General features: G+C 41.7%; 2 protein-coding genes across 4 annotated transcripts in view; one reads left to right on the plus strand and one right to left on the minus strand.

Annotated features, from left to right (window-relative positions):
* The first annotated feature begins 1,294 nt into the window (after positions 1-1,294).
* On the plus strand, positions 1,295-5,773 carry LOC115236391 (steroid receptor RNA activator 1-like). Of its 3 annotated transcripts, none has more exons than XR_003884176.1 (3): positions 1,295-1,935; positions 1,999-2,178; positions 3,845-5,773. XR_003884176.1 is itself a non-coding variant. In XM_029808804.1 (2 exons), exons 1-2 carry the CDS (start codon positions 1,428-1,430, stop codon positions 2,124-2,126), a joined length of 636 nt encoding a protein of 211 aa, XP_029664664.1. In that variant the 5' UTR covers positions 1,295-1,427; the 3' UTR covers positions 2,127-2,462. The 3 variants fall into 3 exon arrangements, 1 of the variants encoding a protein (XP_029664664.1); XR_003884175.1 differs by lacking the exon at positions 3,845-5,773 and adding an exon at positions 2,281-2,754; XM_029808804.1 differs by lacking the exon at positions 3,845-5,773 and having other exon boundaries at positions 1,999-2,462.
* Positions 5,774-5,879: 106 nt separating this feature from the next.
* Positions 5,880-26,389, minus strand: part of LOC115236392 — a 43,977-nt gene continuing 23,467 nt past the window's right edge. Inside the window, 13 exon segments of the mRNA XM_029808805.1 lie at positions 5,880-8,468; positions 8,471-11,070; positions 11,191-11,345; positions 11,506-11,733; positions 11,806-12,159; positions 12,287-12,462; positions 12,752-13,943; positions 14,286-14,342; positions 17,561-18,155; positions 18,405-19,111; positions 19,261-19,496; positions 19,745-19,982; positions 23,196-23,426. Of these exon segments, the coding sequence (XP_029664665.1) occupies positions 8,404-8,468; positions 8,471-11,070; positions 11,191-11,345; positions 11,506-11,733; positions 11,806-12,159; positions 12,287-12,462; positions 12,752-13,943; positions 14,286-14,342; positions 17,561-18,155; positions 18,405-19,111; positions 19,261-19,496; positions 19,745-19,982; positions 23,196-23,426 (6,834 nt within the window). The 3' untranslated portion in view covers positions 5,880-8,403.

Below are 26,389 nucleotides of genomic sequence, written 5' to 3' on the forward strand. Positions count from 1 at the left end.
CAAACTAGGAATAAATCATCGAATCATTGCACAGATATTTATATCTTATTCAAAAATTTCGACGAAATTTCTCGTACGAGTTTTAAAATAGTCATTAATTAGATCTGGAACTTGCAAATCATCCTCGGATGCCGGCTTATTAATGCCAACGGCATTAAGCTTATATATCAGACTATGCATTGAAGAATGAGAATGATGATTGAAATTTATCCAATCATGACAAAGAAATTTTAGCTCCTTTTGTTCAAATTTTTTTTTCTAATTTTCAATGCATAGTTTATAAATGCGTGGCTTATAAATTACTCTGTTACAAAAATAGAAAGGGAACTTCCCGTTTTTTCCCGAAAATAATAGTTTCAGTGGCATATGATGATTGGTTATCGTATCGCTTCTTGCCATATGGAATGCATTGTTACGTTTTATGTACAGAGCCATTAGGCATATCATTAAAAGTCAAGAGCGAGGAAACGCTTCGAGTTCATTTATGAATGCAACAATTACGAAATCCTTTAGCATAATTATAGAGACACAAGGAGGAGGGTCTCTCAAGCTACGTTTCAAAACATATTTTCCAAGGAAAATTTTACTGGATGGTCGTTTCGTAATTTTTTTGAGCGGTTCCAGGCCAGCGAGTAAAATTTTCCTTGGAGACGAAATTTTACACCATTTTGGAACCTAGCCTAAGTAATTATATTACAGTCGAATTGTATGTTTATTTTTTGCTTTTCTTTTTATCATTTCTTTTATAATTTCTCTCCTCTTGCATTGCTCCCCCATTCTTATTCGCGCGACCATATGATAAGTTGTTTGAAAGGACAGCAAGTGAAATGAGAAAGACATGTCTCTCACTCTACACATAATCACGTGATCACGAAATGTGCGCAGTGGGGAAGACAAGTGTGAGACAGAGAGATATATAATATGAAAATAGAAAGAGAAGAATAAATAATACGAGGACGTGATTCTACTTGTGATTGATGTATACTTCTATATTTGTATAGATATATGTCAGATCTGTTTTGAAACTGTCACGTTCACTGAACGTGATCTTCGTATATACATACGTTTTATCACTTAAATAACAACTGGAAATATGCGCGCGTGAAGCGCATTGTGATGCGATGGAACATGTTACGTATATATATTACGATGGAAAACGTTACGTATAATAGAATACGTATTTCGATCGATATATAAAATAAGATTGTCGCTCAATGAAGAGAGCTATGTATAAATTGCCCCATTAGATCCAAATGAAAATTTGACGATTTTGGTTTCGGTGGCCAGGGACGATTAATAGCGAAGAATCTGTCTAAGAATATATTATTTAATCATATATATTATGGATCTTTGAAACTGATCTGCATTTGATTCTTCGTTTAAATTAATTGACTTTGCATTTACCAGTTGTCAAATCTAACCTAAAAATGGAGCAAAATTCTCCCTCATTCTCGTCAAATGATACAGTGTCCAGCCAACAATCACTGCCATCTTCTCACGATCCCGGTTGGAACGATCCACCAAAATGGGCACTGTCTTCACAGCATAATTCATCTGGAACCAAGAGACTCTTAAACAAGCGAGTGGCATTTCCATTATCTTCGCAGATCTCCGCTGCAGGAAAAGTTGATTCATCTCCTCCATCGAATACTCCTCCCATTTTACAATCTTCCATGACTCCTACAATAACTACAGCTCCCCATAAGCCTCTTGTGGCACCTATCGCTAAAGAATTTACAACAAAGGAATCAGATTTTGACAAAGATCAAGCTTTGACAGAAGTTTTGGCCAATCTAAAATCAGTAATGACAGAGCAGAAGATAGAAACGAACAAGACAGAAGAGATACAAAGAAGATTAGATATCATGAAAGCTGACTGGCGCGAAAATAAATTAAACAATACGATACACAGAAGTGTTTTAGATATATCGAAAGGTATTGATAAAATCTTTGCATCCATATATCAATATTTTTGTAACAAATAATTTATATTTTCAGCATTGTTGAGGAAAGATACTGAAGAAGCTGACAAGATCCATATTGCTCTTATGACACAGCATGCGACTGCTTGTCGTACCTGGATGCCAGCTATTAGACACATAATTTTCGAATTAAAAAAAGAATGAATGTTTCGCAGCCAGAACAGTCATCTCTATTATTTGTTGAATCAAAGAAAAAGTGAGTTTATTGCTAAATAAGCATATTGTACAGAGCATTTAAAAAAAGGACAGGTATTTGTTTGTTACTTCTTATACTCGGCTATACACAATATTTTTGTAGGAAATGCATTGTACAGTGTCTTGTATACACTATACATTATTATACATTACCATGGGTTACGATTTCTTATAGGAATTTATTACACGAATAAAAATGAAAACGGTTGTACTCATAAAAGTTTTTTGTATTTTTCATTTCTCTCTTATGTATATTCACAAAGGACAATTACATCTGTCTTACCACATATCTTTGTCTAAATGTATTCTTATGTTGATAATAGTCATCGATAGCTAAAATCATTTATTTTATTACTTATACATATCATATACTCACTATCGTATTTTAAGCATACTTCAATCTTAAGTGGACGCTCTGTGCATCCTGAACGAAATTTATTATTAATCTGAAACGTTCTCATTTATTTTTCGCCCAAAGTGAGTCTTTTATTCCATTGCTTTCGCTGTCTCTCATTCTCATTTTGCTTCGATTCGTGTCGCGACTACCGCACACAAAAATGCTTTACAAGAGTTATGGCTCTTAGAAAACTTACGCTTATAACTTACAATCATTTCTTTAAAATCGTCAATATATTAATTTTTTTCCACTCTTCGCGTAAATAAATATTCATAAATACATTGGGGAGCGACGTGCGTGAAAGCTCTCTCGACTATTTTTCTTTTTTTTGCTCTCTTTCACTCTCTCATTCTCTCTTCCTTTCTCTCTCTCTCTCTCTCTCTCTCTCTCTCTCTCTCGCCCTATTTCGCTCACAGGAAGAACGTATCTCGCTAATCTCGCATAAAATTACGAATTCGCCGAGAGATGATCACGTTCTCGCGCGTCCCCGCCCGAATTTCGATTTAAAATTTTTTCATGGCTTTGTCCAAAAATATATATACACATATGTAGTCGGTGTATATGTAACGCTGTATCTTTACAACATACATCCGTGGATTCGGGCTGAGTTACATCACAAATCGGCTTAACAAAATTAACTGGTATGTGTGTGTATTTGTGTGGATCGCTGTTTCTTTCCCTAAACGATACAGTAATACTTGTACAAAAAGAGTAAAATAAAATTTGGTTGATTAAGATTTAACGTTAACCGATGTTAGTGTAAGTGGTCTTTAGATCCTTGTAATATTTGATGAAAAGCGCTACTTTGCATTTTGCCCATTTCGCTGCTTGCAATTAAGATATTGCGCTTAAATTATGGCGATGCAGTGTTTCGCTGACTTTGACCCATTAATCGTTTACGATAATAAGGCGTGTAAAATCGATTTCGCGGAACATATACATCGACTTGTTTCGTTTTGCTTTTTTGTTTGTTGTTTTTTTTATTGTTACACATCCATACGCTTACTACAAACTATTTAAAAAATTTGTTTTCGCACTTCTCTTTCTCTCTCTCTCTCTCTCTCTTTCGTCCGTTCTTTTTCACTCGCCCGTTTATTTACTTTTTTTCTGGGTTTTCTCATAAAGTTTTTTGTATAAAACAAAATGGCATCTTTTTGGCATTGGAAGAAAAAATACACTCTTCAACGTTTATTTCTTTCTTAATTCACCGTCGTTCTATCTTCAATCGTAACCCCCCTTTTTCGCTAATTAATTAATCTCTGTTAATCAGATTTCAGATTTTTTCCTCCTTATACAGGGATCTATGCAACGACTCGTCCGCCCGAAAAATCGCGCAATCGCCCCTTGTGTCAATTCATTAAATATAATTTTTATAAAAATTTTATCTAAGAAATATATTCACACACAAATTGCGCAATTGCTTAATTTGATAAATTTGTGCCTGTATATAACAAAGAAATAAAATAACTATGGGATGAACTATCGTTGCATATCAATCTATATTTCGGACACACGCGATGGTTTGTTATTTTTATTCTTGTATATCAATTGTGTTATTTTACAAACGCTCTTGGCATCGTGTATTTCGAGTTTTCCCTTTTATAAAAAACTTTTTAGCAAGAACAACGATCTTCAATATATTTATAGACAGTTGGAAGTAGTAGTTATATAATGGCATTTAAGGTGCGTTATAAGGCTAAGTTTATTCCGGAAGATGATATGGAATTTTGATTTCCTTCGCACGTGGAATATAACAGGTGTCGCAAAAGCTCATGCTTCTTCTTCGTCATATTTTCAAAATGTTAACCGATTTATAAATTACACTACAAAGTCAAATTTAATCATAATTCATTCTTCGTTACGAGAGGGGAGAGAAGATTAAAAAATATATATTTCTGAGTTATAATCAATACCACATAAAAGATTATTACAATAGACGAGAATTTGTGACACCCATTAGATCCGAGAATTATGGAAAAAACGCGCGCTCCAAGACTTAATCAAAACTCGATACAAAGATATCGCGTTTGTCATTGTATTGTCATTTTTGCGGAACGATACGAAGAGGAGGATAATCTTGTTGTATATGTTAAAAAAGCCATCTCGGGCCCCGATGATATTCTACATTGTACTCTCATTGCCATCCGAAAAAGCTGCCTTATCTAGAAAATGTATCAGTGATCTCGCATGCGTACCGGATGTACGCGCGTGTATGCGTGTGAAGCGAAAGAAACGAGTGTTGCGTTTGAAATAGTCCCATTTGCCGTACTCGTACGCATTTCTATCACGTGAAGAAATAGTACCGAACTTATAGCTTTTATAGAACGGAGATACTTTTTTGGAATAGATTGGAGAATTAGTATATGTGTATGTGAATTTTCGATATGAAATGTATCGCGACATTTCCATGCGCGTTTTCCGGGACCGATTTAAAAAAATTCTTTTTATAAATCTTTAAAATATAAATATATACTCAGCATACACATCCTAAAATTCTTCTAATTCTTTTTAGAAAGCTTGAATAAATTTTACCACGAATCCTGCTTAGAATATTCAAGAGCTGGAATTTATACGATAAATATATAAAATAGGAGAAAAAGAATGTTCGAGTAATACTTTCCGATTGAAATTCGTTAGTGTATGTCTAAAGCTGTTCATTTAGGAGCAAAAAGTCAATGTAGCACATTGAAATATTTTCACATTAAGGAAATATCGATCAACCGGTGCGCACAGGAAAGTCAGATAATCTCAATCGAAACTCGAGCCGCCAGCTTGCTGAAAAAATAGAATAACGATACAACACCACGTTATCAAACTTAATTAATAAATAATACATTAAATTAGATTATATTACTAGTTATTACTGTGTTGCCGATATTATTATTATTACTATTACTATTACTATTACATGCGATAACTAATGAATGATAATATATTAATGATTCCTATAATACTCCAGTAGGCGAGGGTTTGTCGCGTCTCGCTTCTTTCTTTTTTTCATTCCACCGATTTGCGGACACAAATGCAAAAAGGAAAGATAGGACTCGACTGGTACGCGAGCCAAAATCAAAAACCCGTCATAATTCACTCCCCATTATCAGCTAAAATACAAATTTTTGCGCTGTAAAGTGCTACGCTTATTTGAAAAAGTCGAAGATAGTCGTTGAAATATAACGTCATAGCGAAAATAAATAAATAAGTAGAACTTTTCGATTACCGATTCTGCGTTCTCTTCCACGTCTTGGATACCTTCCTCTGGTCAGTCTTTCGCGATATTTATATACCTATTTACCATCCTGCTGATCGCGAGAAGCTTTACCGTCTTCCTTTTTGATTCTTGGCATTCCAGAATCAATTCTATTTGCATTCTTGCCGTCCAGTGTCACCGAAGAGAGCACTTTTTAAATTACTTTCATGCGACATTTTATGCTTTCGATAAAACGACGCTTTCTCTGCGCTCCTCAATCTTCCCTGAGGAAGGCCGAGGAACTTGAGAGAAAGGCCGCGACATTCTTTTTTTGGAGAACGTAGTGAACCCTCCTACCCGTCACTCCTTTGGAAATAGCATATACTTCAAAAGACAGCGTGAGAATATGGAAAGCGTGACTCAAGAACATGGAAGGTGCGAACCACCGTCAAGATATTACTGAGCTCTCTTAACGGAAATATGGAATGTGCTCGATAATTTGATAGGAGCGTAACGGGATGAAGGAGAACACAACACTTTTGGCTTTCGCCTCCGATTTTGGAGATTTGGAAAGTCACAAGTGACAGCCTAGACGTACCAAAAGCGCTAACGTTACATTTCTCATCGACAAATCCGCTGTTTTAAGATCTAATACTTCTCTACACACAACAGAAAATCCAATATGCACAAAAAAGTTGGTTTTGATCCGCTGCCATTGTGTCAAGAAACATCGATCTACCGTATTGAAATCCTTTAAAAGGCTTTCCACGATGACAGTGGGTATCTATAATCCATCAAGAAGCCAATCGATACACCGCCAGAGGTTGGCCCTCGATATCAAAGGTCATCAGCAGAACTCTGTTGCCTGGCTTCGTGCCGCTTGCAACAGGCGCAGACTAAAAGACGATTAATATATACAAATAAAATCGAGTATAATAAGAAGATAATGATAAAGTCACAGATCGAATTTTTCCATATCTACTAATTCAATAATACGACCACGCGTCGAATCTCAGAGAGAATTGATCAAATTCCTTTTGTCGCACCAATTATTTATCGACCATTCTTATCTATCCCTTTTATTTCGACAAGATGTCAAATGCAAATGTCATCGCTCATATTGGAAAATAATTAACCCTTTAAACCCTACCCTACAACTGGTTCGTACACAATTATTTTGATATATTTGTCGAATTTTTAATAAATTATGCCGAATATTTTTTGGTTTGAGTAAAAAGGGTTAAATGAAGTGAAACAAACACACGTAAGGGAAGAACGTTAAATCGATGATGGAGACAACACTTGGCGTGTCCAACGTATATCGCGGACCGATAGATACACCACCCCTACTCTACGCGTCACGTGATTGTTAGATAAATGCTTTGTACTCAGCCGACCCGAAGGGCGCATGGTTAGTATTATATCGCTTGCCACTTGAATTAATCGTACTTAGTACTTAGCTACGAGTACAAACACGTAAATAAATACGAGAATAAGAAGCGAAATGTACAAAGGCTAGAAATCAGATATACATTACATATCATTTAATTAATTTAAAGACTTGAGATCATTGTCGTCGTGTCCTCGTTTGGATATTTAGGATTGTGCTTGGACTTTCGCAAAGAATCGTTCAATTAACGAATATAAAAAGAGATGTTCCCGGAATTATCGCCCTCCCTTTTTCACTTCGACAAACTCTGAAAAGAAATTTAAAATCATCGGATATTAAAACTTGAGAGCATTTCACAATATATATTATTTATAAATGATATTATATATAATAAGAGATATTATAAAAAAGATATATCATTATGTTATAATATTTGCCTAATTAAGATATCTTACCCGCTTTCTATTGTATATTTAATTCAAATAATTGATATTTCTTATACGATGCTATCTTTATTTTCTTTTTTGTCTTCTACGAAGTTTCTCGAAAGTGCGATAATTCTGAGATTATATCGTGCAAGTTTTTTTTGAGTGTTTGGAGTGTGCAGTACGCTTAATGTGTGCTCTGTGTATACGTGTGATATCGCGTGATTCATCATCTAGACTTCGACTAGCTAATAAGATTACAATTCTACCAACACGAAATCGTTATATGTAAGCGATATTACTTAAAGTGTACAGGATCAGAATACGAAAATCTATCGTATCAAAGTCTTCGCAAGGCGTAGCCTTTCATCGGAGCTTTTCTGATACGTCAATAGCCTCGGTCATTATCATTGTCATCTCAATTTTGCAGCCTCCGGCTCGACTGCGAGAGCCTTTGTCGAGTTCAGCTCAGTAAAAAGTCAATATAAAATGCGAGCCCCGATAAAGGGTGATATCACACCCGGCGAGGCTTTATTCGAGCACGTTTTTGTCGCTATGTTTAAATCCTGCGTAAAACCCGAAATAGAAAAATGGCAGTGCAATTTGTGTTTCTCGTTTTTTTTCGGAATAACTAACTATAACGATAATAACAATATAAAGCCTCTCGTGGTAAAGTCGCCGCCTCGTCGCTCATCCTCGATCGGAGACGTCGCGATTCTCGTCGTCAGGATCTTGTATCTTAGATCCTCTTGTTAGATTAGATTTCTGGCATTTCTCGATACAAGCTTCGATCATCAACGATCGAAGTTGTACCGTCCGACCTCGACTCATCCAATCGCACCGCCTTCCTGATATGGGCCAGTTATCATGCACGGGTGCATCGGGAAGAGCTCCAAGTCATCGTAGTATATGTGGGTGATCTCATCATAAACTGTGAGCTGGGAACATTTGGAATGTGCGACAGCGATGGAAGTGGCGTCGTTTTCCCACTTATCGAACCGCCGGGACTCGTTACGGTAGTTGAAGTTGATGAATTGGTCGTCGACGAGGACATACTATTGATGGTCGATGTCGTGACGCCCAATTTTCGCAGTCGCATTTTCTCCTCCCACTCGTCCCAACCGTGCCTGGGTCTGTTTAGATTGCGATGCTGATAAAATACCAAGCTAATTCTGGTTGGATTGAGGCGATTGGGCTTTTTTAAGGCGGTGGTGGCGTGCATCTCGTGCTTCGCGCACTCAAAGAGTACGCTGCCGTGGCCTAAAGCGATCGCGACACCACCCATTTGCGGATCTTTGAAGCATTCCTCGTTTTCAGAATAATCCGCTACTTCGCCAAGTGGCTCCGCTTTTGGCGGAGGCTCCGGTAACACCGGGAAGTAGGGTGGCGGTCCGTAGATATCCCACCGCGGTGCGTCCCACCTCGTCCAACCGGAATTCAAACCTTGGTATGTTGGATTCAGACCCTGGTACGGATATTGAGACGAGTGAAAGCAGCCTTCGCGCTTTGGTTGCTGGTAAAATTGCTGAGAATATTCCGGAGTTTGATACGACTGATGATGATTATAATTGTAACCGTCCCACGAGTTTACGTAAGGTTTCTCGAATGCCGGATAGGTCGGATATCCATATTGAGGAAACGCATGGTGACTTAAACCGGACATGGCATGAAAATCTTGTACTTGTTTCATCTCCTCAGCCCAAGCCAGAGAATTCGAGTTGGAATTGGGCATTTCCTGCCTACCGTCATAGAATCCTTCTCGCATTTTATCTTCTGGATAATTATTCTTTACTTGATTGGATATGCATCCATTTTGAACCGAGCTGCTACTTAGAGCATTTGCAAATATAGGCTTTGATTCCGATGGTTTTAAAAATGTTCTGGTCAAAGGATTTGGATACGTATTGGGCTCCGCAGGTGGATTCTGATTGGATATCGTTCGCGAGGGTGGTCTTCCTCTTGGCACTCGGAATGGCGACGGTTCAGATGGCGTTTCCCAGGAAGTAGTCTTGGTTTGGTCCGTCCTTGTTAGTTTATTGGCCCAGATTTTTCTATCACCTATCTGCTGGTCATTAGATTGCTGTGGATTCTTAACTTGATTAGGACCCCATGAGTTTGTCGTATTCCAATTACGCGGACAAGCAACTTGATCGGAGGACGGGGATACAGGATGATTGACCACGAAGGGCTTTAATTCCGATTGTCTTTGCGCATGATAAATAGGTTTTCGTTGATCATTCGGCATCAATGAGCATTGCGCATCATTTCGCTGTTCAAATGCTGGCAAATGCAAAGAACTGTGCATCACAATGTCTGTGCTTGGAGTTTCCATTGTCTTATGATTACTATTGTCTATACAAGAGAATAAATTTGCCGTATTACCGTCACCATATTGATTTGGATAGCCGGAATTTATGGATGATTGTATCTGTTGCGATGGATAAGGTTGTTGCATTCTATTTACGAATGTTTGCTCGATCTGTGGCCTCAGCAATTTCGCGGAATTTTCAGCGTCTATATAATTTTGCGTCATGGTGTTTGAATATTTCTGCTGACTAGAATCTCCCGGGTATCTAGGAGATGATAATCTTAACTGATTGGCGATGTAATCCTGTCCCGTGTTGCGAACATGATGAATAGTTGGCGACGGATTCATCTTGGATGGAGTGTTTCGTGTGGCTTCCACATCGAACGATGAATTGAGAGAACCGATTCTCGAAGAACAGTCATTTTGTCTATTGTCAGAAGCGGGATAATTTCCAGGTATCATATGATGATTATAATTATTTTCCATATTTGAATGTTCCAGTCCTTTCGACGAAATCATCTTCGGATCGTGAAGCATCGAGGCATAGCCTCTCGATGACACGCCATAAGACGTTTCTCCGGATACATTCGCGTAGGAACGAGGCGAAATGGGATGAGTTCTAGTTGAATTTCCATAACATCCTCTGGCTGAATCCACTGTAGAGTTAGCTAGATTTCTTGAGTTCGGTCTGTGCTCTTCTTGTGAAACGGTACTTCTAGGTCTGATATCTGGATCCAAACTAGTACTATCTGGGTCTACTTTGATGTCCCTTTCTAGACCGCTAAACGAAGGATACTCTCCCCATGGATTCAACCAGTTGCTTTTTCGCTGTTCAAGCCAGCCATTTCGATTCCATCCTTGTTGTTCACTCTGATACGATCCCCAACCTTGATACATGGATACCGGACTATCTAAGACCGTGGATGATACCTGAGAACTTTGCAATTGCGCGTCAATTCCTTCAAACATTGGCGTCATCTCCAGCGATAATTGCGACTCTCTCAGTTGTGGTTTAGAAGAGTCCGCGTGCCCCGGCGAACGTCCAACATCCACCATCTTTTCTGGGAATGTCTTGGCTGTATCCTTTTTACCGTTCGAAATATCAGATTCGTCTTCTTTCCTTTTCTTACCATGACGTCTGCAGGGCTGGAGTGGAACCGATCTAACTCGAACCTCGCATGGATACCTAAACAAAAGACATGATTGTAAAGCATTTATATATGTATTAAATGTTATATGTAAATTATAATTATACGCAATGCAATCCTTACATAGAATATTTCAGGTTCTTCTAAGAAATACTTACTTAGATAAAATTTCAAGAGCACCGGAGCGAATCTTCTTTTCTTGTCCTTCCTTTGAACCGAATTCGTCTGTGTCGTCCATTATATAAAGAGGTAGTACATGTAACTGTTCGTCTTCGGGTTTTGATAGTGTTCGATGTTTCGTCAGGCTAACTACCTGAAAAATATAACGATGTGCATGCTACAAATAAAAAATGTTTTAATATTTGTAAAATGAATAGCTTCGTATTTTTTTCTTGACACTATTGAAGAAATAATATTGCATCGCAAGTCAATCTATCAGATTAAGTCAGACTCGATATATCGAATTTACGTACCACGGTACATCCGTTATTCATATTGTGTAGATCCCGATGAGAGTGCGCGCAGAAATCAATGCAAGCTGTAACACCGGAAAAGGGTCGACCTGGCTTAAATCCCAAACGACATTCGCTCGCCTCTCGTTCGAATTGAGTTTGATTATTGAAAGCTTCCGGTGCGAGGCTAAGATATAAAGGCGACAAAAGTGTCGCCAAGACGTGCATTCTCTCCTCGACTTCTTGTTCCTGGAAACAATTGTTTCGTTATAATTTAAAATCGACTATCTCGATATTCGTTCAGATTGTTTTCCAGTATACCTCCGATCGTACAGACAGTCGAAACTTTCGGACGGTTTTGCTCCTAGCATACTTGCAGCCGTTGTAATACATCGACCAGGAACAGCCAAAGGAAAAGCTGGCACCGCAATTGTCAGGATCAAGTCCTTGACACGCGCAAGTCCGTGGTTCATTAGTGCCGCATCGTCTAGTTGTTGGAAGACCGAATCGATTGAGTTTGTGACTTAAGAGAGAGTAAATCCGATCCGCTTCGTGAGTCGGCACTCCCTCCCAAGCAACCATAGCTACAACGATCCAGGCAGTTGGACATTTGTGACCTTGACGATGCTTGACGATGGTTAAGATCTTTTCGTCGATGCCGGATCGTCGGATAATCTAGCGGATTATTAATATTACAATTTCGTTTAAGTAAAAAAAAAAAAAAAAGAAGCTGCTAATACAATTTCTTTGTTTTCTAATATCTTAAATCGTTATGTGAGATTGTTTAGAGGGAACGACTTACCCATTTGGCCATTGGACACCCTTGTGTGGTTTTACCCTCCTTGCCTGTATAGATGACCTTTTCGAATCGTATCGCGTCGCCCTTAAGGCCGGTTCTTCGTTCAAGATCGTTCCGAAGATCAGGCAGGCTTGCAGCCGCCCCGAGATGAGTGTAGTATGAACCGGGCTCTGGCGGACCTTGTGGTTGAACCTCATTTTACTTACGAGCGACCGACGCGTCAACGAAAGGAAGCAACAGAAGCGGAAACATTTATGCCGCGCATGAGGTAGGTATGCCCTTGCGAAAAGGGGGTAGGTTAGGTACGCACATTCTCCTCCGGATTTCGGGACGCATAATCGGTCGGTGTAGTTATTGGCCATAAAATGTATATTAGTATACGTTTATAACTTTTCTTTCGTGTGGTTTCGTGGTTAGTGTGTTCTCTCAATGTTAGTGTAATGCGGAATACGCAATTGTGCAACTCACATTTGTCGGCGGGGAAGCAGTTGCAGTCCGGTACTTCGGTCCTGACATTATTCTTCAGTTTGTCCAAGTGGTCTTGCAACTTTGCCGTCGTGGTCGCCGCAGACGCAGGAGTACGCGGACTATGCGGTCCTTCGTTTTTTAACTCGGCTGCTTGCGGAGAATCGGCCAGCATTTCGTCTTTGGTTTGAAGACCCTGGCAACAACCATCCTTTAGGTGTTCCGGAGTCGGTTGTTTGGTCCCACCTCTTCGACAGCACCATGAACCGGTTTCCGGTGATACTTTTGCGGGGCCACCATCGCCGCGGAATTTATAATCTGGAATAATCTTTCCGCTCTCTTCATTCTCGGCGACATTGGACGTATCTCCATTACAGTTATAATCCCCGATATTCTCCTGCTTGATCACGTGATCGGAGTCGCGTTTGTCGATATCTTGGGAAGACGTGCGAATGGTTATGCTTGCCGTCTTTAAGAAATCCAGACTATCGCTTTTCATTTCGTCACTATCAGATGTCTTCTGAGACTCCTCGAAAGACGCGTTCCCGATTTGATCCATGCATAATCTTTGTTGAAAAGATTTGTCATCTATGTCTCGATCTTCGTTGTCTTTCCTCTGTACCTCCCAAGATTGTTGATCTTTCTCTTTGTCGCGCGATCGATCAATGATATCATTCTTGTTTTCCGTAGCAAGCTTCATGAAGCTTTCGAGTGCTGTCATTCCATTTTCTGACGGTAATGCAGAATTACCGCTATCCTTATTGTTATCGTTATTATCGTGATTATGTTCTCCTTCCGTCCATTCCCATAAGCCACCACCATCGGGCAAACTATCTACCCGAGGGTGGTGGCTATGCGATAAAAAATTACCGGTCAAGTTCTCATTAGATTGCGACATTGAAATAATGTTCGATTGATTGATAAAATGATCCGTGTGTTTTTCTTGCATCTTTTCGCTATTCTCGTGAGCGTCGCATATCTGATCATCCGCAGGATATTCTCCGGCGGATCCTTTGTTGCTGTTAATGTGTTGCGATTGCATCTGATGATGTTGGTGAGTCTGCAATTGTTGCTGCATTTGTTGCTGTTGCTTGTTCAGGATCATCGATTTTAGCCGACTATTGAGATTTACTCGATTAGAATGCGTATATACATTGTTTTCCGGATTATCCTGATTCTCCGGAAATCCATTCGGCTTGTTAGTATCTACCGTTGTTTGTTGTTGTTGCCACGTGATTCTTTCTCCTGAGTTTTGCATGTCCTGTTTTGTCGTCTGTTGCCCCCAACTCGGTTGATTCTCCGATACTGAGTTTGGTGACCAGGACATTCGATTGTCTAGCTTGTTCTCCTGCGTCAGTTGATTTTGCCACTGATGACTTGGAGTTCGTCTAGGACTGGGCTGCGAGTCTTGCCACTGTTGCTGTGGCTGTTGACTATTATCACTCTTTATGCTATTTGGTGACCAATTAGGTTGACTAGTCGGTGTGTCGGGCCACGACATTTGATTGGACGGTGTGAGTCTAGGATTCTGTTCCACCTTGGTTTGCTGCGTCCATTGCTGCTGCTGCTGCTGCTGCTGCTGTTGTTGTTGTTGCTGCTGCTGCTGCTGCTGTTGCTGCTGCTGCTGCTGTTGATGCTGCTGCTGCTGTTGATGCTGCTGCTGCTGCTGCTGCTGTTGTTGTTGTTGCTGCTGCTGCTGCTGCTGTTGCTGCTGCTGCTGCTGTTGATGCTGCTGCTGCTGTTGATGCTGCTGCTGCTGCTGCTGCTGTTGATGCTGCTGCTGCTGTTGATGCTGCTGCTGCTGCTGCTGCTGTTGATGCTGCTGCTGCTGTTGATGCTGCTGCTGCTGCTGCTGCTGTTGATGCTGCTGCTGCTGCTGCTGCTGTTGATGCTGCTGCTGCTGCTGCTGCTGTTGATGCTGCTGCTGCTGCTGCTGCTGTTGATGCTGCTGCTGCTGCTGCTGCTGTTGATGCTGCTGCTGCTGCTGTATACGCAATGCAATCCTTACATAGAATATTTCAGGTTCTTCTAAGAAATACTTACTTAGATAAAATTTCAAGAGCACCGGAGCGAATCTTCTTTTCTTGTCCTTCCTTTGAACCGAATTCGTCTGTGTCGTCCATTATATAAAGAGGTAGTACATGTAACTGTTCGTCTTCGGGTTTTGATAGTGTTCGATGTTTCGTCAGGCTAACTACCTGAAAAATATAACGATGTGCATGCTACAAATAAAAAATGTTTTAATATTTGTAAAATGAATAGCTTCGTATTTTTTTCTTGACACTATTGAAGAAATAATATTGCATCGCAAGTCAATCTATCAGATTAAGTCAGACTCGATATATCGAATTTACGTACCACGGTACATCCGTTATTCATATTGTGTAGATCCCGATGAGAGTGCGCGCAGAAATCAATGCAAGCTGTAACACCGGAAAAGGGTCGACCTGGCTTAAATCCCAAACGACATTCGCTCGCCTCTCGTTCGAATTGAGTTTGATTATTGAAAGCTTCCGGTGCGAGGCTAAGATATAAAGGCGACAAAAGTGTCGCCAAGACGTGCATTCTCTCCTCGACTTCTTGTTCCTGGAAACAATTGTTTCGTTATAATTTAAAATCGACTATCTCGATATTCGTTCAGATTGTTTTCCAGTATACCTCCGATCGTACAGACAGTCGAAACTTTCGGACGGTTTTGCTCCTAGCATACTTGCAGCCGTTGTAATACATCGACCAGGAACAGCCAAAGGAAAAGCTGGCACCGCAATTGTCAGGATCAAGTCCTTGACACGCGCAAGTCCGTGGTTCATTAGTGCCGCATCGTCTAGTTGTTGGAAGACCGAATCGATTGAGTTTGTGACTTAAGAGAGAGTAAATCCGATCCGCTTCGTGAGTCGGCACTCCCTCCCAAGCAACCATAGCTACAACGATCCAGGCAGTTGGACATTTGTGACCTTGACGATGCTTGACGATGGTTAAGATCTTTTCGTCGATGCCGGATCGTCGGATAATCTAGCGGATTATTAATATTACAATTTCGTTTAAGTAAAAAAAAAAAAAAAAAAAAGCTGCTAATACAATTTCTTTGTTTTCTAATATCTTAAATCGTTATGTGAGATTGTTTAGAGGGAACGACTTACCCATTTGGCCATTGGACACCCTTGTGTGGTTTTACCCTCCTTGCCTGTATAGATGACCTTTTCGAATCGTATCGCGTCGCCCTTAAGGCCGGTTCTTCGTTCAAGATCGTTCCGAAGATCAGGCAGGCTTGCAGCCGCCCCGAGATGAGTGTAGTATGAACCGGGCTCTGGCGGACCTTGTGGTTGAACCTCATTTTACTTACGAGCGACCGACGCGTCAACGAAAGGAAGCAACAGAAGCGGAAACATTTATGCCGCGCATGAGGTAGGTATGCCCTTGCGAAAAGGGGGTAGGTTAGGTACGCACATTCTCCTCCGGATTTCGGGACGCATAATCGGTCGGTGTAGTTATTGGCCATAAAATGTATATTAGTATACGTTTATAACTTTTCTTTCGTGTGGTTTCGTGGTTAGTGTGTTCTCTCAATGTTAGTGTAATGCGGAATACGCAATTGTGCAACTCACATTTGTCGGCGGGGAAGCAGTTGCAGTCCGGTACTTCGGTCCTGACATTATTCTTCAGTTTGTCCAAGTGGTCTTGCAACTTTGCCGTCGTGGTCGCCGCAGACGCAGGAGTACGCGGACTATGCGGTCCTTCGTTTTTTAACTCGGCTGCTTGCGGAGAATCGGCCAGCATTTCGTCTTTGGTTTGAAGACCCTGGCAACAACCATCCTTTAGGTGTTCCGGAGTCGGTTGTTTGGTCCCACCTCTTCGACAGCACCATGAACCGGTTTCCGGTGATACTTTTGCGGGGCCACCATCGCCGCGGAATTTATAATCTGGAATAATCTTTCCGCTCTCTTCATTCTCGGCGACATTGGACGTATCTCCATTACAGTTATAATCCCCGATATTCTCCTGCTTGATCACGTGATCGGAGTCGCGTTTGTCGATATCTTGGGAAGACGTGCGAATGGTTATGCTTGCCGTCTTTAAGAAATCCAGACTATCGCTTTTCATTTCGTCACTATCAGATGTCTTCTGAGACTCCTCGAAAGACGCGTTCCCGATTTGATCCATGCATAATCTTTGTTGAAAAGATTTGTCATCTATGTCTCGATCTTCGTTGTCTTTCCTCTGTACCTCCCAAGATTGTTGATCTTTCTCTTTGTCGCGCGATCGATCAATGATATCATTCTTGTTTTCCGTAGCAAGCTTCATGAAGCTTTCGAGTGCTGTCATTCCATTTTCTGACGGTAATGCAGAATTACCGCTATCCTTATTGTTATCGTTATTATCGTGATTATGTTCTCCTTCCGTCCATTCCCATAAGCCACCACCATCGGGCAAACTATCTACCCGAGGGTGGTGGCTATGCGATAAAAAATTACCGGTCAAGTTCTCATTAGATTGCGACATTGAAATAATGTTCGATTGATTGATAAAATGATCCGTGTGTTTTTCTTGCATCTTTTCGCTATTCTCGTGAGCGTCGCATATCTGATCATCCGCAGGATATTCTCCGGCGGATCCTTTGTTGCTGTTAATGTGTTGCGATTGCATCTGATGATGTTGGTGAGTCTGCAATTGTTGCTGCATTTGTTGCTGTTGCTTGTTCAGGATCATCGATTTTAGCCGACTATTGAGATTTACTCGATTAGAATGCGTATATACATTGTTTTCCGGATTATCCTGATTCTCCGGAAATCCATTCGGCTTGTTAGTATCTACCGTTGTTTGTTGTTGTTGCCACGTGATTCTTTCTCCTGAGTTTTGCATGTCCTGTTTTGTCGTCTGTTGCCCCCAACTCGGTTGATTCTCCGATACTGAGTTTGGTGACCAGGACATTCGATTGTCTAGCTTGTTCTCCTGCGTCAGTTGATTTTGCCACTGATGACTTGGAGTTCGTCTAGGACTGGGCTGCGAGTCTTGCCACTGTTGCTGTGGCTGTTGACTATTATCACTCTTTATGCTATTTGGTGACCAATTAGGTTGACTAGTCGGTGTGTCGGGCCACGACATTTGATTGGACGGTGTGAGTCTAGGATTCTGTTCCACCTTGGTTTGCTGCGTCCATTGCTGCTGCTGCTGCTGCTGCTGCTGTTGTTGTTGTTGCTGCTGCTGCTGCTGCTGTTGCTGCTGCTGCTGCTGTTGATGCTGCTGCTGCTGCTGCTGCTGCTGTTGATGCTGCTGCTGCTGTTGATGCTGCTGCTGCTGCTGCTGTTGATGCTGCTGCTGCTGCTGCTGCTGTTGATGCTGCTGCTGCTGCTGTTGATGCTGCTGCTGTTGCTGCTGCTGCTGTTGCTGCTGCTGCTGTTGCTGCTGATGCTGCTGCTGAAGCTGCTGTTGCTGCTGCTGCTGATGCTGCTGCTGCTGTGACTGCTGCTGCTGTTGTATCTGTTGTCCCGAGGGCGTGAGTCTCGGATTCTGCTGAGATCCTTGCATTTCCGGACTATTTTGCTGCCAATTACGTTGGACGGAAGGCGTCATCCTCGCGCTTTGTTGAGCACTGTTGTGATCTGACAGTTTTGGAGAGTGCTGTAGCCACGTCTGATGTTGAGGCGGCTGCTGCTGACTGGATGGCGTCAACCGTGAGTTTTGTGGATCCCTTAGTTTCGGACTTTGTCGCGACCAATTTCCCTGAGTTTGTTGCTGCTGGTTGTCAGCGTTCTCGGACCACGATTGTGGTGTTTGGGGTTCCTTTATGCTTCCAGTCTCCCAGCTCATGTGACTTGCCGGTCTTGGTAGTTCCTGCATTTGAGTAGTTTGTTGTTGTTCCACTTGCTTTATATTGCCTTGCATATTTTGTTGTGAGTGATGCGACTGTTGTTGCATCGCTCCGTCTTGCCAATTTATGTTACTGTTGACACTACTGCTCATTTTTCCGCTCGTGTCTGACCATATGTGCTGTTGAGTATTGTCAACCGTGGGTTGTTGTCGTTGCATTTGTTGATGATGTTGCTGCTGCTGCTGCTGCTGCTGCGAAACCATATGCCATTGGTTTTGCGTTGATTGTTGACCCATTTCCACGTAGCCTGGATATCCGTTAGAGTTGTGTAAACTCTGTGGGTCCGGTTGAAGTGGATACCCAGGCATCTCGTTTCCCGACACGTTACTGGCGGAAATCGTGGCGAATCCTTTTACTTGCGTATCCGCGGTAGTTTGCTGCTGCTGCTGCGATGACTGTTGTGAACCTCCCTGTTGCTGTTGTTGACTATCCATGTGCACCGAACTGCTGCGACTTGTCGGCGTCGTCGACGGAGGCGGTGCCATCGTCACTTCCTGCAAGAAGCCCACGTAGCGTTCGTTGCGAATGCTTCACACGATTCTTTAGAATAGCTATCAAAATGAGGACAAATACGAGAAGGTCGTAAGACGTTCTTGTAATTAAATGTATAAGCTGGAACCGTTATTTAATCAGCGACTCTTACTTGTTGTTGGTAGCCGTTTACATAATCTTGTCTTTCGTAGGCAACTGACTGATTAGCGGTAGCTGCAGGATCTACGAATTGTCCATTCAACTGCCTCTGAGATGTCGAAACCACTGTCTGTCCTCCAACAGGAGCCAGCGGTGAAGGCTGTCCCGTGATGGTGTATTGTCCCGTCGTCCCGGCTCGTTGAAACGCAGACTGATCCGCCGGTATGAATGTCTGTTGCTGATATGGGACTGCAACGTTCGAATTGATAGATTGATACAAACACACAATCTTACGTAACGTGACACGAAGAGAAAACTTGTCTTTAATGAGAAAAAAATTTATATGGTAAATTAAGTTTAAGTAAATGGGAAACTATGCGTTCCAAAGAACTCTTTATACGTTTATATTTCTCTCTTGCGATATAATGATTTTCAGAAAATTTAATGCTATTTTGCAAACGTTCTACGCTCTGCATTTTATTTCGTTTTGTACTCACCTGCTTGAGGATGATAGGGTGTTGCGGCGCTATACTGAGTATGGTACCTCAATTCTTCGAGTTGATTTGGGGCGGAAATCTGTTGAATAAATTGTTGAGGCGGCCACGGCGCCGGTGATGTCTCGACTGCGACGGCGCCAACTGGTCCGACTCCTTGATGCCAAACTGTGTTTCCAAAACCAGCTGCTGGTCGGAAGCCGGTACCGGAATCTCCATAAAATGGCATTACTCCGGGTGACTGCGCATAAAGAAGAAGAACTGGAGAACTTTTCCATCATTCGTCGGTTCCTTCAGTTTCAACTCAGTCGCGAAATTTCTTCCGTCATTAAGAAACGCGTCGAAAATTGAAAAGGTTTATATGAATCAATATTTTATAGTGGAATATTTTACCATGTAATAAATAATAACAATAATAGCAATCACCCGGAATAAAATGACGCACCGTACGTGTAAAAATGGAGCTGTACAAATTCACTTTCGTTTATTTTCGTTCGTTCTCTTCGGCATTGCCTCCCTGTCTCGCGTTCTCTGTCAACGAGATAGAGCGAGAAAGAGAAGGCTCGGCGTGCGGGGCTGGAATCGACAGAGATGGAGTCGAAGGGGAAAAAAGGACGGTATCGAGGCTGCCGAGGCGGAGAGGAACCAACCGTCCGCAGCGATGCGAGGCGAAGAAGAGAAAAGCCGGCAACCTCGCAACCAGACTGTAAAACTTTGTACAACACAAAACGAGAGAAGCGAGAGTCAAGACGATTGGTTCGTTTACCGCGGCCGATCTTTTGTCATCCGCTTTCGCAACGATTGCCCTCGAAAGACGCGCGCAAATACATTCGCGATCTTACGGAGCGAAATTTGTAGAAGCAAGAACAACGTATGCGAACACTCAAACTTCAAATTACAAGTAGATTCGTATTTAATCGCTTTAGATGGCTAAAACGAGCCGAATCTGCTTCCTAAATCGACGCTCGATTATTGAATTTCCATGTGAATCGAGTTCAATCGAGTGATCACACAGGCGGTCCCAAAAGTAAAAGTACCGATAGACTGGAATGAATTCTACATATAAACTAAATAAAGGGACTTTTAGATTTCATTTATAAAAATATAATAATTTAGAAACACATGTAGAATATAGGAGATAGTTAAAATAAGGAGATATATATGTTTAGTCGTTTGACATTTAACGCGTTGTCGCGACAAGCTGTTGAAACAAGCTGTTCATGTCGAATGTTCGATCGCCCGAGTTGTCTCTATCTCTCTTTCTCTTGGAACGTAGAGAAACTCTGAGAACCCTCAAAAGTGACCGTGAATCGGTGTTTGTGGTCGAGGTTGATAGCGCCGAAGAACCTGGGCGTCTCGCCAAGCGAGGCGAGGGATTCCTCCACGGTATCATCCTCCTCTTTCACTTTACGCACACACATTCGCGCTCGCTCCCTCGGGGAGAAAATCCTTCCGTTCCCGTGGCATCGTGACCTAGGGCAACCTAAGACCCTGGCGTGATAAAACGGAACGTTCTGTGACAGCACCCAAACATAACCCACGGGAGCCAACTTGCCCTTCCGGCGAATATCCCGGGGGAGTTTGTCGACCTCGATCACTTTTCACCTACTCCCGTTCTCGAGATCTTCTTAGCATTTGCAGATGCATCATCGCGCTCGCTCCTGCCCGATGTAATCGATGTAAATCTCGACATTAATATCGAGGAGTCTGGTGTCGCGGAATCGAGAAAAAAAAAAAAGAGAAAAAATTCTGATCGAACGGGAACATGTGCGTCTGTGCGTTTCTCGCTTTCTGTGAACGGCTAAACCGCACTGCGCGTAGCGGTGGGACGCAATTCGCAATTTGCGTACCGGCAACAATCGGGCAACTGCATTTCGCGGTTTCGGTTTATTGCATAATTGGGCGTTCCAATGAATACGCCGCTGTAACGTTGATTCCTTTATCACCGCGGCATTAGCAATTATCGTATCGTGCCCGACACCGAACGTGTTTGCGTGCGTCGGATATAGCCGCGTTTAACGCGCGAAATGCACAATTAACGTCGGACATACAGTCATCAATGAAAATGTCGCACGCGTAAACGCAATAGTGGAAAGTAGGAATACGAATGCGTTTCGCCCGTATTGTATTTCGTGATTTTGCTTCTGGATAAATGTACGATTATCGCACTCAATTAAAAATAATATCGTTGTGTAGTGGAATAGATATTTATAGATATTTGTGCGTATTTTATGTAACGTGAATACTGCATAAAATATACTGTTAAAACGATTATAACTATCGATCCAACTTTGATTCAGATCAAGTAGTAATTCAAGTTTATAATTATTTGATTTATTCTAATAGCATCTCTCGCAAAAAAGTTCTTCTGCACCTACCCGACGAGTTGAATTGTACTAAACGCGTCGATGATAAAAAAAAAAAGTGATTCGCGTCGAACACAGACGATGAAGTGGGTGTTAAAAAACACGCTGCGTTTATAGTCACAAGGTTACGAATTTATCGCCGACGCGATGCAAAGCGACGCAACGCGCGATATCGCTCTCCCATATCGATTCGTTTATTTCATTAAAGAATACACACGTGGAGGATTTTACGCGCATCGCGCAAAATGATGGAGCAGAAAAATTCATTTATATGGATTTGACACTGACGTCGACCGTTATTTCAAGTAACCGCGAATATTTGTGAGAGAAAAGAAAGCAAAAATTATATTGAAGTATCGTCGTCATCGATAATCGAAATCCGGCGGATACGTATAATATTAAAAGAAGATCTCCGTATACGAATGTGACGAGAGATTTATCCTTAGCGTACCCCCGTGCTTGAGAGAGAAAAGGAGAGAAGAGAACGGCTACCCTCGCCGGCTTCTCCTATCGTTACTCCTGCTCCACCTCTTGATACCGCTCGCTTTTCATCGCTTCTCTCTTTCTCTCTCCTTTCGTCCCCGGGACACGTCGTTCTTCTCTCTCTGTCTCTTTCTCGCTATCTTCGTCTCTCTCGGTAGGTCGGTGGTTCCTGTTCCTGCGGGTATTGATTCGCGTTGGCGGCCGGTCACCGCCCCCGCACTCACTGTCTGCCAGTAGTCTACCCTTGCCCTCCATGTTACGCCGCTATTTCGGCAGTCGATTCCTTTGCAGCCATGGACCGTCGCGTGAGCAACGTCGCTCCACGAATGTTAAAACTACCCTTTACACGTCCTAATCGGTTCGATTAAACCCTCGCGAGAAACCCTTTCCCGCGTAGATTTTCAATTTTGCCTTCTTTTTAATTCGCTGCTCGATAATATCTCGAAGCGCATCTAACAAATATGTCTTACGCGTTCGAGCTAATTTTTTTAATATAAAATAATTAATGTTAAATACATATATATTTGTAATAAAAAGGCTAGAGGCGCAGCAGAGATTGTCCTTCGCGTGAATTGAAACAATTTTGACAGGAAGCTAAAACTCACCATAGAAACGACGGGTGGTGGCGGGTTGCCGTTCCTCAAGGCGCCCGTTTGTTGGTTCGCCGCGGGGTTGAGATTGTCCTTGGTCTGCTGCATGGGATCTCCCTGATGCAAAGATTGTTGCGTTTGTTGCTGGTGTTGTTGTTGTAAACCGCCGATACCAGCCTGCGGACTACCAAGACCAGCTGGTGCGCTGTCAGGCGTATTCACTTGCCGTGCAATCTTTCGATAACTCTGCAACAAACGTAATCCGCATTTATTTTCTACCTTTCGCACACACGTGTGTTAATTTTATAGGAAAATCTATTTTCTTTGAATGGATTTTTTAGATGAATCCTGGAATAAATTTCGATACATCTACGCGATATAAAGTCTCTCTCTTTCAAATATTTTTTTTTTTTTTTTCGAATTTTTATTCGGGATCGTTAATTTTATGGAAAGAACTTTTTGATCTAGACATAAGTGAATCGAGCTTACGATCGTTACAAGATTATAAAAACGACGCGAAGGGTTTAGAAAGTTAGTCGACTCGAATTGTAAGAAGAAAAGATGGTACTTCTAGAGCCAAGCTACACGGCGGTGTGACCCTAATGCTAAAAATAACGACGCGACTTAAGTAGGCCGAGGCGGCTGAAATGGTTTCCATAGTTCAACAAGCATCGTGAATCGAGCTATAAGCTTCTGATCGTTGTTTTCCTCTAAGAATGCTCACCAAATCTCCTCACCAAATTCATCTATTATATGACATAGTCAATTTCTCGTGGAGCGATGCCATCAAATGCGAGAATCGTATTTTATACTCTGATACACGTGGCATGGTGTCGCATATGTGAGTATATACACGTTATATTATGCATCGGTTTATAAATAGACAGGACGTCGCGTCGGACCCACGCTGAGCTTGCAAGGAGAGTTCCTTTCCTCGCAGAACATTTGTCACACGCTGGGAGATGCTCGATGATCAACGTTTCGAGAAATTTTCAGTCTTATGTACTATATATCATAAAAAAATACTGTATATAAAAAAACAAGAGCAATTTATACTCTATTCTATTTTAAATCAAACGTCAGAAACAACGTATTATAATCATAGTTATGAACGCTTTCATCCACAAAATTTTCAGCATTATACATCCGACAAGATTCATCTCTCGAAAAGAAAAAAGAGAACGAAGGGGGCCCCTTTTGAAGTGAAATTTTATTCTTCGTGCACGCATGTCGGATCGATCTCAATCTATCGATGAATCCTCATTGAATACGTCCGGAAAAAAATGATGGATTTTCTTTCGAACGTCAATCATCGATCAGGAAGTGTAACACAAGACGACTGACCTTTCTGAGAGGCGGTTTGGATCGGTCGGTCCACTTATTTTAGATCTTGTTGTGATTTACCATCTTGTGTGCGGGCGGATAGCCAATTATCTACGACTATTCGTGCGTGTAGTTTTTCGAGATTCAGAAAAAGATCGCACACTCGCTATAGTTTCTTTTCTCGTGACTCTGATCGACATGATTAAATATTAAAATATGAACAATATAAGACTATCAATCATCGTCGGCTTTTTCATATATCCGCGAGGCTCTCATCGATTACAATATTTTTTTATTACTCTTACAATGACGATCGAATCGGTATTATTGCGACGAACGTCGACAGATTAGGATTGTCAATTATCTCATATTCAGAGCGAGAGCTCTGGAAATAATTGAGCACGGAGCCCTGTCAAACCACGTGGCTAGCGCGTGGGCATTGACCGACCGCCACTACCCGATTTCAACGTCAGCGTCGGCCATTCCACTCGTGGTGATTCACATTTTGTTGACTTAAGCTAAATGAAAGTATAAATGGGTACATGCAATACTCGCTTCGTCGACACGAATGCTGATATCGATATGCTACATAATACGTTGTACGCTTCGACACGAGCTTACTTTGAAAATTCTACGCGAAGCACAGCAACAAAAATCTCGTGCGCCAAGAGAGAAATGATATCATGATCCACTGTATCAATTAAGAAAAGAGTGGGATAAGAATATGAATATTGTCTAGAATAAATTAGAAATATTTTTAGTTTTAATATTATTTCATTGCCGAGTCTCATAATTAAATTTTGCTACAAAAACCACGTGTCTTTTTTAAACCACGGCGGATACGTTATTCTTCTCGACGTTTATACGAACTCGCTTCAAACTCGATCGATCGCATTACTCGCAGGTCAACGCGTTTATTTTTCTCCATTATAGATTACCTTGATCGTTGCTTAGTTCGCGTGCACGCGCGCGCTGATAGAACGGTAAAAAGTTAATAAACGAGCGGGGAATTTATGACGTTTCGCGGACCACCGATAGTAACGGAGGACACGTCGTTTGACCTAAATTCCGCGATCACGATAGACGAATGTCGCTTGCGTAACCAGCGGAGCGCGGTTTGTAAAGTCAGTTTCGCGCTCGACGAGCTGATCCTTGACGCGCAAGGGCTCTGTTTTGTCGAGATACCAGTCGAGCGTTGACTTATATAATCCGAACGCACTATACTTTATTTAATTATAACGATTCGTTATAACGTATTAAATTCGTTGTAACGGTCTATATCGAACAAAAATTAATATATCGCTTTCGATAAAACTTAACGTTTCAATTTGTGGCTTATTGTTAGTTGCAAATAAAAAATTAACCAAATATTACATATATATATAATCTAATTTTTGATTAATTTTATATGTATGTATGTAGGTGTATGTATCTATATATGTATAGCGACGCGCCGGTTTCACAGCACACGATTCCGTTGGTTAGATAGACCGGAAGTCGGACGGGGTTCGACGATGCTCCGTAAAGTGTATCCGGCTCCGATATATAAACGTCTATTATTGACAAGGTACGATCCGCTCGCTTAATCCAACGACAGCGGGATGAAAAATAAGTAGGTGATATACGGGGTTAAAGTAAAAGTTAAAACGCGCCAGGATTAGCGCGCGGACTGTCCCCTCCCACCGTTCGAGGGTGAGAAAGACTGCCCGAATTTTTTTCCGCGACCGCCATCGTCTCCTCGACATCATCGGCGAATTATGCAAACGAGCTTTTCGGCCGAGGAAGCACGCGCGCGTTTTTCCTACCACGTAGAACGAAACTCGCGTCGCTCGAAACGCTCGTGTATGCTCACGAGTCGATTTACACGACCCCCTTCCGCCCTTCCC

This window comes from Formica exsecta, unplaced genomic scaffold (genome assembly GCF_003651465.1).
Source record: "Formica exsecta isolate Colony F162 unplaced genomic scaffold, ASM365146v1 scaffold247, whole genome shotgun sequence".
In the NCBI taxonomy this organism is placed as follows: Eukaryota; Metazoa; Arthropoda; class Insecta; order Hymenoptera; family Formicidae; genus Formica; species Formica exsecta.

What these genes read in the sequence shown, in the direction of transcription:
- LOC115236391 (XM_029808804.1), top strand. Translation starts at nt 1,428, where the DNA reads ATGGAGCAAAATTCTCCCTCATTCTCGTCAAATGATACAGTGTCCAGC. An exon ending in TGTTTTAGATATATCGAAAG is followed by an intron (nt 1,936 to 1,998) that starts GTATTGATAAAA and finishes TTATATTTTCAG; the next exon opens with CATTGTTGAGGAAAGATACT.